Genomic DNA, 16,305 nt, shown 5'->3' on the forward strand with positions numbered 1-16,305 from the left:
TCAAAGCAGTGTACAAAAAAAAAGTATGTGCATTCAAATTAATTTGGGTGCTTTGCGAACCAAAGCAGGCTATGATTACCCAATTTTATGGGAATTGAGCTTCTGTTTGTGCAGCACCTTTAACTTAACTAACTACCTTGTAAAAAAGAAAGCAATCATTAATTTAGACTCAAAGTTACAAAACTGCGGAAACAATAAACAGGTTAATCATGTCAGTGCATGTAATTAAAAGACGACAAAAATAATGGATCCATGTTGCAATATTCAAGAGCTTCAGATAAAAATGAGATAATTGCTTGCTGCAACTACATTACACTGACTTTATCAATACTTACAAGGTCACAGCAGACTTAAATTCACAGAATAATGTACATCATCATTTTCCGTATAACAACTGAGCATGGGATGTTGCACTCAGTATATCTCTCTTTCATTCAACTGGCTCTATTCTAAGCTTCCTCTGTGGTGTCAAGTACAACAACTGAGGCTACCACATATTCATCAGGTGAGCAAATTTACTGGTAGCTGTATCTGAACAAGTTTCAATATATATTTACAGCCCTACCCGAAGCTGTTGCCAAACTGGATCTCTTTACCATTACCATTGTCATTCAGCTGAATTGTAGATATATTTGTTAATAGCTGATGTCTTCAAAACTCAATGTTCAAGACCATTTTACATTTTTAGTAAAATTATGGAATTAAAGCTTAGGCCATAATACTCTGGGTGGGCATGAAATTCCTAAATATTTCCAATGAGGCTCCGCTGTGTTTTGTCGCATGGCACTAATATGTCACTTTGGTTAAATTTGTCAAACCAATTTCAATCATATTTTTCTGCACAGTAAAAATGCAGGCCAGTGCTGGAGAAGATAATGTCTAAAACAGAAATCACAATTAGAGTTTTGGGCAAAATGAGAAAATAGGCTAATGTAACCAATTGACTAATGGTATGGTCAAAAGACTAATAATCCAGAGATCCAGATAATATTTAAAGTATTGGCAAAGATTTGTAGCTTGGGTTACAGATGAGGTTGTTGACTTGCCTCGCTCAGCTGGCTTGTTTTTGTTCAGACATTTCGTCACCATGCTACGTGATATCATCAGTGGAGCCTCCAGTGGGGCGATGTTATCCTATTCCGCTTGGAATTTATACTGTCTGGTCCGTAATGGTGAGTAGTGTCATTTCTGGTTCAATCTGTATGGGTTTGTACATGGGGTCCAATTCTATATGTTTGTTGATTGTAGTATGGGTAGAGAACCATGCCTTAGGAATTCCCATGCGTGTCCCGTAGTAGCCCAAGCCAAACATAGACAAGCATAGGAATTCCTAGAAGCATTGTTCTCCACCTACACTACAATCAACAAATATATAGAATTGGACCACCTATATGAACCCATATAGATCAAAACTGGAAATGACTGTACTCACCATAACGGACCAGACAGTATAAATTCCAAGCGGAATAGAATAACATCACTTCATCGGAGGCTCCACTGATGATGTGACCTAGCATGGTGACGAAACGTCTGAACAAAAGCAAACCAGCTCGGCGAGCAAGTCAACAACCTCATCCAGGTAATATTCTGTGACCTAGAGTTTCTCCCACCATGGCAGATGGGAGAATTTTGTTTTTTTTAAAAATCCAGAATTAAAAGTCTGATGAAGGCCATGAATTGTTGATTATTCTAAAAACTCATCCGGTTCAGAAATACCCTTTATGAAAGGAAAACTTATCTGGGTAAACCAGACTCACGTTGAGATAACTAGGTGCGGAGCTGGATGAACACAGCAGGCCAAGCAGCATCAGAGGAGCAGGAAAGCTGACGTTTTGGGTGTAGACCCTTCTTCAGATGTTGATGTTTAACTGCCCTCAGTAGCTTGCTAGGCCATTTCAAAGTTGTATCAAATCATTAGAAGGTGATGAAAAACAATGAAACCAGATGGACCACTTGGTGTGCACAAAAGCACTGGAAGTAATAACTGCCAACTTAGCCCTGAATAGTCCACCAAAATCAGGGACTACTGCCAAAATTGGGAGGCCAGTCAAGCAACAACCTGGCAGAGTTACACTCCTGCAATTGTGCCTTACAGATAATCTTCCAGGCAATACAATCCTCGGATACGTCCTGACATTCCAGCAGGACAGACTCGCAGTGGTGGTCAAACAATTGGGAGGGAGTTGCCCTGGGAATCTTCAACATGGATTTTGGGTCACATGAAGTCTCATGGCTTGAGATCAAACATGGGAAAGGAAACCTCCAGTGATTACCACATACCAATTCCATTCTGCCAATAAATCATTGTTCCTCCATGTTGAATGCCACTTGAACGAAACACTGAGGATGTCATGGGGGCAAAATACACTCTGGATGGGGAACTTCAATATCCATTACCAAGAGTGGCTCAGCAGCAGCAGCACTGACAGACCTGGTCGGGTCCGAAAGGACATAGCTGCTAGTCTGGGTCTGTGGCAGGTGTGAAACAGCAGGAGCGAAAAAACATACGTGACCTCATCCTCATCAATGTGCCTGCTGCAGAAGCATTCGTCCATGACTGTATTGCTAAGAGAGATCACAGCACAGCCTTTTTGGAAACCTTCACATTCAGAATACCCTCCATTGTGTTGCGTGGCACTATTACCATGATGAAATGGGACAGACTTCAAACAGATGTAGCAACTCAAGACTGGGCATCCACGAGGTGCTGTTGGCCATTAACAGTACCAAAATCATACTGCAGCACAATCTGTAACCTCATGATCTGGTATATCTCCACAACTCTACCATTACCATCAAACAAGGGCATCAACCCTATCTCAATGAAGACTGCATACCTAAAAATGGGGTGCTGACTTGGTGAAGTTATACATGGGACTAGTTCCAAGCCAAACAGCATTAGCAGCTAGTGATTCCACAACCAACAGATCAGGTGTAAGCTCTGCAGTCCTCCTACAACTGTGTCATCAATGGTGGTAGAAAATTAAACAATTCACTGGTGGTGTAGACCTCACAAATATCTTCATCCTCAATAACTGGAAGCCCATTTAATATCAATGCAAAAGAGGAAGCTGAAGCATTTGCAACATTCATCCAGAGATCCACAGCATCACAGATGACAGTCTTCAGCTTGTTCAGTTCCTTCTGTGTAATATAAAGAAACAGCTGAAGGAACTGAATATTGCAAAGTCTATGGGCCTTGGCAACATTCCAACAATATTACTGAAGACATGTTCTTCAGAACTTCCCTAGATAAGCTGTTCCAATATAGCAACAGCACTGGCATCTACCTGACAGTGTGGAAAATTGCCCAAACACGTCCTACGAGTGGCAAATGGTATCATTTCTTGTCATTCTTTACAACAAACTGGTTAACCCTTCAGCTTTTTGGTCTAAGATTACTGAATTTGACAAAAATTCCAAGCAAAAGATGACAAGCATGGTACAGCTGGCGTATTCATTTTTAAGCACACAGCTGTGTTTATTTTTAAAGGAAGTCATGTGTCAGAGTAGTCAACATTTTTAAACCATAGTAGGGGTCTGCAAAGAACAATGAGCATCAGCTTACAGGGTCACACTATTTATTCTACATCCATAGGTAGTTAGTATTTTCATATATATAATTCCTCAGATGCTTGTGCTTTAGTATACAGAGTGCAACACAATTCTGATTGTGAAACATATCCTCTTTGTGCACAGTGATCCATATACAGCAGAACTGTCTCCTCTTCATCACCTTCTTTGCTTACTTTGGCAGGCAGCCAATTCAAAAGAATTATATAAAAAGACACTTCTTCTCTAATGTACAGTTCAGATGTCAATATTATCTGCAGCATCACCAATTAAACATTGGGATCACATATTCATAACTGGAGCACTTTCAGTAACAAAACCAATCTCAGATGAATCCAGCTTACATGAGTAAAAGTCCAGCAGCCTTGCAAATAGTCTCATTGGAGAATTAAGAGCTGCTAATGTTTTATTTTGTGAAGCTGGAAAGGAAACACCTCAAAAAATCCTTGAGACAACAGTACAAAATGGAACTTCTCAAGGCACAAATAGCACAGTGTTTATCACTTTATCCTTGTGTTGGAGATGGATACTATATTACTGTACAATTTAATACAGCATTAACATAAATTGTGAGCCATTGCAAAAGGCAAGACATAAAGGAATGTCTAGATGTAGGCACAATATTATGCTTTCTTTAAAAATAGAAGTGATTGCTGCCCCACTGCAGAACAACCATCTTCATACTCTAGATTTTTTTTGTTACGTCTAGTTCAGTAATTTGCAAGTCAAAAATGACTGTAACACCACATGTATAAAGATCTACAAACATGTAAAAATGTAAAGGCAAAATCCCATTTAAGGCCTGTGCTTTTAAATTTAAATGTTAACATATTTGTCGGATAACTTTTTTGACGATGCATCAGAAAGAACTGTGAACATGTTCACCGTCTGGCTTTGTGTCGTGCTTTATGTTACTCTGTGAATTCTCCAAGGAAGTATTCTGGCCTTCAGAAGAAGTAGACGTAGTTGTGTGTATTGTAGCTGTTACCAATTCTGACCCTGTGGCCATCGACGATTCATCCTTTGTAGATCCAGATGTATGCGTATCTTCTGCAGAGTCATTCAAATCTTTGCTAAATTCAGATGGTGACTTCCTCTTGATCTTCACATACAAATTATCTCGTTTGCTCCCAATTAATTCACTTTTTTGAAATCTTCCAAAAAACCAGATGAAGAACCCAAACAAGATAAACGCCAAAATGCTTGGAATAAAAGCAAGACATTTAATCCCAAGTCTAGCACCTATATACCTACTGTGCAAAAGCAAGTCACTCTGGGCATAAGTTCCGTTAGTGAGGGGGTCAATATTAGTTGATCGCCATTCCCAGTTTAGGGTTGTTTTGTTTAAATTCTTTAACGTCTCCAGATCGCTGACCGTGTAGATTTTCTGTCCAGGTCCCACATACTGGCCATATTCAAATGGCTGGTAAAATATCTGATTCTTCCACATGTTCAGGTCCAAAATCAACACAAGAAAGATGATGCCGTAGTTAAACCATTTTCCTGTGAATAGATATGATAAACATTGTAAGAATGAGATGGAAAACTCTCACAAACATGAATTGTCTCCAACATTCACAGGGGATACTTCTTTATTTATGAAGCAGAGCTGGGGAACCAAATAAAAACAATTCATTGTAGTGAAGTATATCAAGTTAAAAATGACAAAGCTCCATTTTTTAGGCAGAGGGACACAAGTCACGATCTTCTCCTACTGGTTCTGGGGAAGGAAGGCAGCATGTAAATTTAGTGGTGCTACCTCATTTCACTGGCAGTTGTAATAGGCTGTTTGGCAGGCTGCCTCAGCACTCAGGAGGGAGTAATGCACCACTGAGCTGATAACGTAGCTAGTCTTTTTTTAAAATTCATTTGTGAGATGTTGGTGTCACTTGCTGGCCAGTATTTACTGCACGTCCATAACTGCCCTTGAGAAGGTGGTGGTGAGTTTCCTTCTTGAACTGTTAGAGTACTCTTGAAGGAATTCAGTTCCTCTTCATGGAAGTTGCAATAAATTGCAGAAGGCTGCCATTAAATATCACCATTGCAAAGGGGGCTCCAGGATCACAGATATGATTCTAGAGTCCTTGGTGCTGGAGGTGGACAGACAGTGGGCTCTGCAGAGGCCCATGGAATTTCAAGACTAACATTCAGAGAGATTGGGAGGAACTAATCAGGATGGTCAATTTCTGATATCAGGACCTGATAACCTTGCGCTGGTAGTCAAGATTCATGAACACATTTTCTTAAGGCATCTCCTATCCACTACGTATCAGCCTTTCACACTCCTCAATGAATCACACCTGCATCACTCAACAAGCACCGGCCTGTGGCTCTCAGATACTCCATTTCACCCCCATGTACCCACCAATGCTGCCAGCCTTACATCCAACTCTTGCAATCTTCAAATGCCTCCAGCAAAAGTAGGCACACCGTTGAATGCACAGGAACACAATCATTGACATTCTGCCTGCTCCCTTGCTGGTGATAACAATTGAGAGGACACAGCAATGCAAATAAGGATGCCTGCATTGCCTCAGCCCTTCAGAAGGGAACAGCCTGCTAAATGGAGAGAGCTCCTTTAACCAGTGTTGCTGAGAACAGTGAGAATGCTCCTGCCTTGTGCTTTCCTCAAATCCCACCTCACCCACATTCTGCTACCTTCCAGACAAATAAGCTGCTAATGATGTGACCATAGACCTCAAATTCCCGCTATGCCTCACTTCCCCCACGCTGCTTCCAAACATCCATGATCTGCTGCCAGCCCAACCAGTAGAACCCAACAAAAAGGACAGAAAGCATCAGCACCTTGTCAGTCCTTGCAGTCACCAGCTTAGGATTGAGTCAGAATCAGTAAATGGTGAGTCAGTGGCCCCAAATGGGTTTTAGCTAGATCTGGGGAAAGGTAGGGTTTGAGATCACTGATGAGTTCAGCCTTGGAATGAGCTCAGTGAGGAAATACACCAACAAACATGTGCATGATTATGCACACCAAGATGCTGTGTACATTAGCAGGTCTGCGAAACAGATTCCTGTCATTGTCAATGAGAACGGCATGATCCAGTTCCACGTTAACCATCAGCACTGCACAGAGCTGCATCCTCTACTCCCTCAGCCCATTGTGCTGTAGATTCAGAGGCACTGCAGACCCGTTATAGCCTTTCCGCGGACAGGTCACTGAGATCTTTGCCCTCCCTGTAAATGTGTAGCAACACACCATGCCAAATTCAGGAACTCACCACAGTGCATCTAAAAACATTCCATAGTACGCTCAAACACCTGGCAAAGCAGAGGCTCTTCAAATTTACCGTACCTACAAGTGGGTGTCTGGCCCTTTTCATAGTCACACTTCATGCTGTTCTCCTTTTGCAACTGAACACTTCCTAATAGTGAATGATTTAGAAACTTATTGAATAGACAGCACAGTCCAAAATAGGATAATAGGCCACACATCAGTCAGTAGGCTGAGTAACCTTAGGTAATAGCTGTTTCCAGCGTACACTAGGGAAACCCACCAGGGTGCATCAGGCTGGCTATTCCAGATGCAATGGCAGTACAGTGCACAACCCAAGAAAGGGAGAAAAGATATTAAACTGACACTGATGTCCCTAGCTGGCTTATGAAAAATTGAAAAGACTGGTGATGACAGATCAGCAACTTGAAAAATTTATTGTTTCTTTCAACGGATGCTTCCAGATTTGATTACTTCCAGAATTTTCTGCCTTTATTTCAGATGTACAGCATTTGCAGTTTTGCATTTATCTATGAAAGCTTTTGCAGATTTTGAAGTAGGCTATGTACTATTTTGCAAGCTCCCAATTATTTAAAAATTATTGATCTTTGGAGAACTTTAAATACCAGGCAAATGTCATTAGATACAAGATGGCAAAAAGCAGGTAAAAATGCTTTTAACATTTAATCTGTAATATTTTTGTTTTCTGACCAGATTGCTTATAGGCTCTCATGGCGTTACACAGAGTAAGTAATAAACATAGTTTTTAGGTGAAATAAGGTGAGCAAGGTCAGGTCATTTTGGATCAAAGGGCATTATTCAGACATAATTCATTCTTCACTGTAAATTTATACATCTGTCTTTAGCTTAATTTTATCTAATAGAAACTCCAATGTCCATATTAAACTTTCTTACCTGTTATACAAATGATGTATTCTTCCTTGAATAACTTCTGAAAATGAGGCAGTCTTAGGTGAATTTGAGAGGTTGGAAGACCAGGTAGGTTGATTTCCAAATTTTCCATAAATCGTGGAAACTCCCAATCCTAACAAAGAAACATAAAAATTTCAGCAACAGGTTGCTATGCAATATTGTTCAGCAATAAATAAGGAATCTACTGTGTGACATTCTTTAATCATTGCGCTTGATGTGCTCTTGTTAAACATGTCCTTTTGTTGTTCACTCCACATTCTTTCTTATGCTCCCACTTTTCCATAAGACATAGTTTTATTAGTACTTTAAGATTTGTGGGAAACATTTCTTTTGTTTTTAAATATCACACCTTGTCATATATTATCACCAAGCTATTTTATTGCTGGCTCATTAAACTTAATGTTATCGGTTATGGGACCAAGACAAGGATTTTTAACTCAAAGTGCCAATCACCTAACTATTAACTTTATTTAAAACCACAATTCTGTCTTTTCAGCATATTTGTGCATCAGAGTTTTCAAATATTTAACACATACCTCAAATCTCACTGATTGCAATTTCATTTTTTTCATTTTCCTTCTCTCCTCATAATTCACTTCCAAATCAATAGATGACAAGCTGATTAAGTCGCAAGCCCCATATTCATCGTACATCCAATTGCAATGCTACAATTTGGAGAGTTAGCACTTAGCAAAGCATTCAGTATTTCTGCTAAGTTCTGCCAGATTCTTCGTTGCATCAGGTGACACAACACAAAGCTTAGCCCCTGCTGAAATATCCAGCCAGTCAAAACCAGCCCAGCTCGTCCCAGCCTCCCTAGCCTGTTCTTCCTCTCACCTATCCCCTCCTCCCACCTCAAGCTGCACCTCCATTTCCTACCTACCAACCTCATCCCGCCTCCTTGACCTGTCCATCCTCCCCAGACTGACCTATCCCCCCCCACTACCTCCCAACCTATACTCTCCTCTCCACCTATCTTCTTTTCTCTCCATCTTCGGTCCACCTCCCCCTCTCTCCCTATTTATTCCAGTTCCCTCTCCCCATCCCCCTCTCTGAAGAAGGGTGTAGGCCCAAAACGTCAGCTTTTGTGCTCCTGAGATGCTGCTTGGCCTGCTGTGTTCATCCAGCCTCACACTTTATTATCTTGGATTCTTCAGCATCTACAGTTCCCATTATCTCCGATCACGGCACTGTTAACACTGGTTTGATGCTGAAATACTGAAATGAAAAGTTGGCCTGCTGTTCAAGTTGTAATCATGTACCTTAATCAATGTCTTCCCTCATTTCTGTCTATGGTCAGCTTGTTGCAGTGCACAGTCTCTTTAAAACTAAAGCATAACCACTCATGGTGCATAATAATGGAAATCCTGTTTGTGAACAGTATGTGCGTGCGTTTTCAATTTGGCGCACTCCCAATCTGGTGTGATCAAATAGCTGCACAATTTAAAGGAAAGACTTGTCATGGCCCCTGTGCCCATTTGAAGAGCATCAAATTTAGCTCCCACTCCCCTCCATATAACACCAAGAACCCCCCGTGTATTTTTTTAACCAATTAAACAGCCTGATAAAGAAAATAAATAGTGGGGGGAAAAATGAATATAATCTGAAACAGCACCAACTACATTAACTGTCAAAGCTACTGAGCATGGCACCTGACCTAAAGCAAATCATAAATTTAGCAAATCTTAAATCCCCATTTTCTAAAGAAGGGTCTTGACCCGAAACGTCAAATCTTCCTGCTCCTCTGATGCTGCTTGGCCTGCTGTGTTCATCCAGCTTCACACCGCGTTATCTCAGATTCTCCAGCATCAGCAGTACCTATAATCTTTTAAATCCCCCTCCCCTTTTTTCTGCATATAAACTGATGTTTTCCCAGCCACCATCAGATCTGAGGAAGGTACACCGGACCCGAAACATTAATTCTGTTTTCTCCTTCACAGATGCTGCCAGTCTTGTAGGAGTTTTCCAGCAACTTCTGTTTTTGTTTCTAAAGCAAATCTTGATGTGGTATCACTACATAATGTTACAATGTGGAACAATATGAGAGACCAGGATGGTACACAAGATGAAAAAAATCAGTGTCATTAAAAATCGCAGGAACTGCAGAAGCTGTAAATCAGGAACAAAAGCAGAAGTTGCTGGAAAAGCTCAGCAGGTCTGGCAGCATCTGTGAAGAACATAATCAGAATTAACATTTCAGGTGCGTCAGAACAGAAACTGTATCACTGTTCTCCGTCTGCTATTGTAATAGTGGCATAAAACAAAATGATTAACACTGACTACTACAAAACAGAGTGGTATTTGAAATGCGCTCCTTTAGCATTGACAAAACTGAAAGGATGCAACCTTGTCAACTGGGCTGGGATAGATAATCATGCTGAAGGATAAATAAATGCATCTCTGTGCTAGAGCTCAATACAAGTGATTCAGAACAAGTTACCATCGGAAGATCCACAGCAGATATAACACAGTCTTTTCAACCCTTTTCAATTTCTTTCTGATGGGTAATTTGGGAACTTTTTTCCGAATATTTTCAACCCAATTCATACAGAGTCAGAGATAATGGGAACTGCAGATGCTGGAGAATCCAAGACAATAAAAATGTGAGGCTGGGTGAACACAGCAGGCCCAGCAGCATCTCGGGAGCACAAAAGCTGACGTTTCGGTCCTAGACCCTTCATCAGAGAGGGGGATGGGGTGAGGGTTCTGGAATAAATAGGGAGAGAGGGGGAGGCAGACCGAAGATGGAGAGAAAACAAGATAGGTGGAGAGGAGAGTATAGGCGGGGAGGTAGGGAGGGGATAGGTCAGTCCAGGGAAGACGGACAGGTCAAGGAGGTGGGATGAGGTTAGTAGGTAGGAGATGGAGGTGCGGCTTGGGGTGGGAGGAAGGGATGGGTGAGATGGAGAACAGTTAAGGAGGCAGAGAAAGGTTGGACTGGTTTTGGGATGCAGTGGGTGGGGGGGAAGAGATGGGCTGGTTGTGTGGTGCAGTGGGGGAAGGGGATGAACTGGGCTGGTTTTGGGATGCAGTTGGGGAAGGGGAGATTTTGAAACTGGTGAAGTCCACATTGATACCATATGGCTGCAGGGTTCCCAGGCGGAATATGAGTTGCTGTTCCTGCAACCTTCGGGTGGCATCATTGTGGCAGTGCAGGAGGGCCATGATGGACATGTCATCTAAAGAATGGGAGGGGGAGTGGAAATGGTTTGCGACTGGGAGGTGCAGTTCGCTCAGCATTGCAGCACTACAGGAAGATTTTGCATTCTGCTGCAACATTCGATATTTTTTAAAAAATCTGACTTCCACTTGCGATTACCACTGAAGTATATCACCAAAAATCTTTTTTAAATGGACTTGTCCTATCACAGGAGAAAACCACGTCAGGAGCTCCTGCACAGACATGAATTTTTCAAGCTTGTTTTTTATTCTCACATTTACATTTTAGAGTCTTTGCTGCCGGTCCCATAAATCACATGATTAATTTTCACAAACCAGCATTATGAGCGTGCAAGGAATTATGATCACTAGCCTAGAGTGGGGACACAAAATAAATCTGGCCAATATTTCGGCAAAATGGCGAGTGAGCCTGACGATGATATCTCATAGATCAGAAATAATAGAAATTGAAACATTAAAACACATCTTTGCTTTCAATCTTAATGGCAAAATTCCTTTCAGGTTTCAACATTCTGGCACTATTTTGGTGTAAAACTATATTATTTTGCATTTGCTATCACCATTATCACGGATAATCATTGTCCTATAAGCATCCCCTTCAAAACCAGCATATATTAAACTAACAAGTCATGAAATATATTAATGAGTAATCAAAATCCAGGATAAATAATGTAATCTAATCTATAGATGGAATTATAACAGGTAATAAAATGCTGTTGCAGTTGGCAGGACTATATCAAATAAATATGTAGACAATGCTATCTTTTGCTTTAGGAAAATAGCTCCAACATAATGAATCCAGAGAGAACGTATGTTCATTAATGGTTCAAATCAGTTTGACAGGACTTGAGTGAAAATGTTGGCTCCCACACAAAGGTAAGCACAGAAATAACTAGACACAAGCTTGTCCAACTGGTTTCTAGCACCAACATATCTCCATAACATTATCCTGCAGGAGGCATCCAGAACAGAAGGGCTATTGATGTGCAAGTGGCAGGTAGCCAGTGATGGCAGTTAAATAGCTATTTAATGCAATTAACCAACTATTACATCTAAATGACATTTGAAAACAATTTAAAATTTACAGAAGGCGATTGGAACCTTCCAGTCAGCCTGTAGCCCCCTCCCCTCCCCACAACAGCATTGGGAGCCAACATGCCTCGCCACAGTTGTAACCACGAGTCACTCTATGGAAGCCTTTTCTGTCTGCACTAGCCAACTTCTGTGGCATGCTTTAAATATTCAGAATCTTTTAAAAGTTGTAAGATGGAAGTACCACATCCCTACCCTTACTGGAAGGCTGTAGCTCTTTCCAGCTGCAGGTCTCCCTTTTGGCCCTCCAGTACATAGGTCCCAGACATCATCTTTGATTTATCAGCATCACCCCACTTCTCCCACTTCCCCTCCCACAAACCACCCCCCTCCCCACCCCCACTGCTCGACCCCCGGCCACTTATTTGTCCATTTGGGATAAAATCCCAGCTAGTGACTGTGTTTCTCTCAGTGCAGGATCCTGACATAAGGATCCCGAGCTATATCGGATCCAAATAACTCTCAGTATGCCTTGTTACATTGTGACCTATGATCTTTTCCTATTTGATGGTGCCGTGCAAATGTGTATCACTGTCACTATTGTTTCTGTTCATGTCGCAGCACAGATTTTCTGTTTGGTATCAGCTTAGGCTGGAAGTTGGGAGGGGGTGGGGGGCAGTGTCCAAAAACACCTGTCTAACTTGGAGTATGATGGTATGGACATGGAAATATTTCTGAGACCAGCGATGTTTCCACATTGTGTCTGAGCTTTAAGAGTTGGGAAATGGTTGTCAGCTCAACCTGGTTAGTTGGGATGACCCAGCATTGCTGTAAATGTGAAAGACTCCAGTAAAGCACTTCAGGCTAGGTATGGTAATTTACAGAGTAGCATGTCATCAAAGTTATTTTTCAGGGAAAGAACATCTGTACAAGGAGTGCAAAAAGACAGCTGTTACTTTCCTGGATAGAATCATTGAAGGTGTCCTACCAAACATAAGCATATGATTTGGAAGTGCTGCAGGAAGAGTGGCCCAGCGCTTCCTAGGACCTCGTAAACACCATTCATCCAACAAACCAGGAAACAGATGCAGGAAAAAAATTAATAACTTACCAGGTCAGCTGAGACAGCAGATACCATAATTACTTGTCATTATTGCAGCGCACTGAGTACATTTGGCATATAAAATTACTTTTCCCTCACAGTTTCGACTCTTTCAGCAATGTGAATTACAATAAGGCACACTTTGTATTCTGAGTATTTTTCTGGAAATGCAACTTCAGTTACAATCAAGTGCATTCATTACAAGCGAATCATTTCACTTGATGCAGCTGAATATTTTATACACCTGTCATCAAACTCATTAGGGGTTGCATCCTGGCACTTGCTTATCGCTGCACAATAATTGAATCTGCCTGTGGCTGTAAGGAAAATAAAACAGATGAGAAGAAAAATGCAAGTGGATAATTCTTCAACAACCATCACCGAATCTCATATGGAACCTGGGTAGGAGTTCAAAGCAGAGGTTTTAAGCTGAGGAGTTAGTAATAATGAATCAGTAATACTAATAAACTGAAGATCAGAAATAATCTTTATCCCTTCTGCTTTTGCATCTGAATCAAATGGAAATTGTGGGTTGTTTATTTTTTGGCCCAGATAGCATTGCAGTGGCACTCAATGTTTGCAAACCCAGGGTCATTGAGTTTTAGGATCTAGGTTAATAGCGTTTCAGCTTACAGTTCAAGATAGTTCAGGATTGCAAACAAAACAATTGTTACAGAGTGAAAGAAACAAAACCAATAACAGCAGTGCTTCAGATATCACTGAATGCCCTCATCGTTCATGGGATATTATCAGACAACAACCTATCCCATTTTCAAGCATGAAAGGACAAAGGAAGCAAAAGTAACGATAGTACAGTTAAACAGAAGATTCTTCAAAGGAACCACACCAAGTTAAAAGGAATACGGCTATTCTTATTAAAGCAACAACACCAGTATAAACTGCACAAAGAAATGTGACAACAAGTCTTAAAAGATGATGAACACCTTCACCAAAGGTCTTCACACTAATTATTCTTTACTCAGAGAGTGGTAAGGGCGTGGAACGTCCTGCCTGCCAATGTAGTTAACTCAGCCACATTAGGGGCATTTAAACAGTCCTCAGATAAGCAGATTGATGATGATGGGATAGTGTAGGGGGAGGGGCTTAGATTAGTTCACAGGTCAGCGCAACATCGAGGGCTGAAGGGCCTGATCTGTGCTGTATTGTTCGATGTTCTACTATTGGAATTTTAAAAACTGATCCAAGGAAAAGAACTAACCTACTAATACCACTAATCTCCACAGCAGGAATAGGCAATGAATGCTGGCTTCGCCAATTAAGCTCCCATTCGCTGAACGAATTTTTAAAAAATATATCAAACCCAAATAGATTCTGAAAGTTAGCACGCTACTGTGACCACAAAGATGCAATACATAGTTCATATCTTTGCTTTTGATGAACATAATCTGGCCGGAACACTTGCAAATGAGAGGAGATAGATTGCTACATAAAGTGTGACAGAGTACTCCTCACTCTGCTGGGTGAGTGCAGCTACAATAAATCGAGACTTCTGAAAAAATGTTCAGATGTATTACAGTTCTTTATACAGTGGATAAAGTGCCCTTCTACATCCAGGAGTATTGAAATCAACATGTTAGTTTTATAAATTTTACCTGTAACTTAATTTTTCTTTGACTGCCCCATCAAACCATTGAGCTTTTGGAATAGTAGGAACTGCAGATGCTGGAAAATCTGAGATAACACGGTGTGGAGCTAGATGAGCACAGCAGGCCAAGCGGCATCAGAGGAGAAGGAAGGGTGCTGTTTCAGATCTGGACTCTTTCTGAAGAAGGGTCCAGACCTGAAACGTGAATTTTTGGAATAATTGTTGAACAGATTACTGTGTTTTTTAATCAGCCTAGTCACCTGTTAATGCTTCAAAGCAATGGAATGGATGATCACTTTCTTTGACCAGCCCAGCTAACCTTTCCATCTTTAAACTAGTGCAACAGAAGTCTCCACTACTTAAATGTGTTCAGCTCTGATGGCCGTGTTAATAAAGTTGTGCAATGGAATCTTAATTTGAATGTTTGCCTGAGCTCCAAATCACTAACAGAAGGCTATTGAGCCAACTGTCATGTGGACTGAGAGCTCTGCTTTGATAGACAATTTTGAGGAGTTAATAGGATTATGTTTTTGAAGAGGTTTTTGCATGGCTGTGTGGGTACTTTGAGAGTTTCGTGAGCAAGTGAAGATTATGTTTGTTGTCAAATTGACTTCTGGTGTCCAGTAATGGTATGTGGGCATTCAGCAGCAGGGCCAGCATTTACTGCCCAACCCTCAACGGCGTGGTGGTAAACTGGCCTCTCAACAGTTGCAGTCCATTTGGAACAAAAACAGAAGTTGCTGGAAAAGCTCAGCAGATCTGGCAGCATCTGTGAAGGGAAATCAGAGTTTATGTTTTGGGACTGATGACCCTTCCTCAGAACTGATGGTAGCTGGAAAAGGTCAGTTTATATGTAGAAAATAGTGGGGGAGGGGGTAAGGAATAAGTGATAGGTCGGGATAGAACCCAAACAGAGAGAACAGTCAGACAAAGGAGAGGATAACAATTTGGCTTGGAGAGTAAATAGCTGTTAGTTGGTTGGTGGCTAACAAGGGGTAGTGTGCAATGGCTGACGATGTGATAACAAGGTGTGTGGGGTTGGCACAGTCCATTTGGTGTAGGTTCACCTATGATGCCATTAGTGAGGGAGTTTCAGGGTACAGGTAGTTCTGCTATAATGTGTGTTGCATTAATGCAAATTGGCTATGACATGATTGATTAATAGTGGATGGTGTTTGGATAACATGAACTTTCTGTTGTACAGGTATAGCAATTTTCTAGAGTGATCTCCCTATGATGTGATTATTTTTTATAGCGCAAGGTCACACAAGAATGCAACTATTGTGTTGTAGGAGAACTACCTGTATTGGCCTAGTGATACTGAAGGAATGGTCATATAGTTCCAAGTCAGGATGGTGAGTGGCTTGGAATGGAACTAGCAATTGGGTGTTCCCATGAATCTGCAACACATGTCCTTTAGACTAAAGTGGTCATGGATTTGGAAGGTTTTGAATGGAGAGCCTGAGTGAATTTCTGCAGTGAATTTTGGAGATCATACACACTGCTGTTACTGACTGTCGATAGCAGAGAGGTGCTCATGGATGTGATGCCAATCAAGTGGGCTGTTTTGTCCTGGATGGTGTCAAATTTATTCAGTGTCGTTGGAGCTGCACCCATTGAGGCGAGTGGGGAGTGTTCCATCACACTCCT

At 41.2% G+C, this 16,305-nt stretch overlaps 1 protein-coding gene across 5 annotated transcripts in view; it reads right to left on the minus strand.

The window, feature by feature from the left end:
• Positions 1-1,490: 1,490 nt before the first annotated feature.
• Positions 1,491-16,305, minus strand: part of tmem117 (transmembrane protein 117) — a 557,403-nt gene continuing 542,588 nt past the window's right edge. For all 5 annotated transcript variants that reach the window (XM_048548382.2, XM_048548381.2, XM_059652566.1 and 2 more), the window contains 2 exons: positions 7,718-7,847; positions 1,491-5,076 (listed from right to left, as the gene is read on the minus strand). In XM_048548382.2, coding sequence (XP_048404339.1) covers positions 4,433-5,076; positions 7,718-7,847 — 774 coding nt within the window. In that variant the 3' untranslated portion in view covers positions 1,491-4,432. The remainder of the gene's footprint in view (positions 5,077-7,717; positions 7,848-16,305) is intronic.

The sequence above is a fragment of the Stegostoma tigrinum genome, chromosome 18 (assembly GCF_030684315.1).
Source record: "Stegostoma tigrinum isolate sSteTig4 chromosome 18, sSteTig4.hap1, whole genome shotgun sequence".
Classification (NCBI taxonomy): domain Eukaryota; kingdom Metazoa; phylum Chordata; class Chondrichthyes; order Orectolobiformes; family Stegostomatidae; genus Stegostoma; species Stegostoma tigrinum.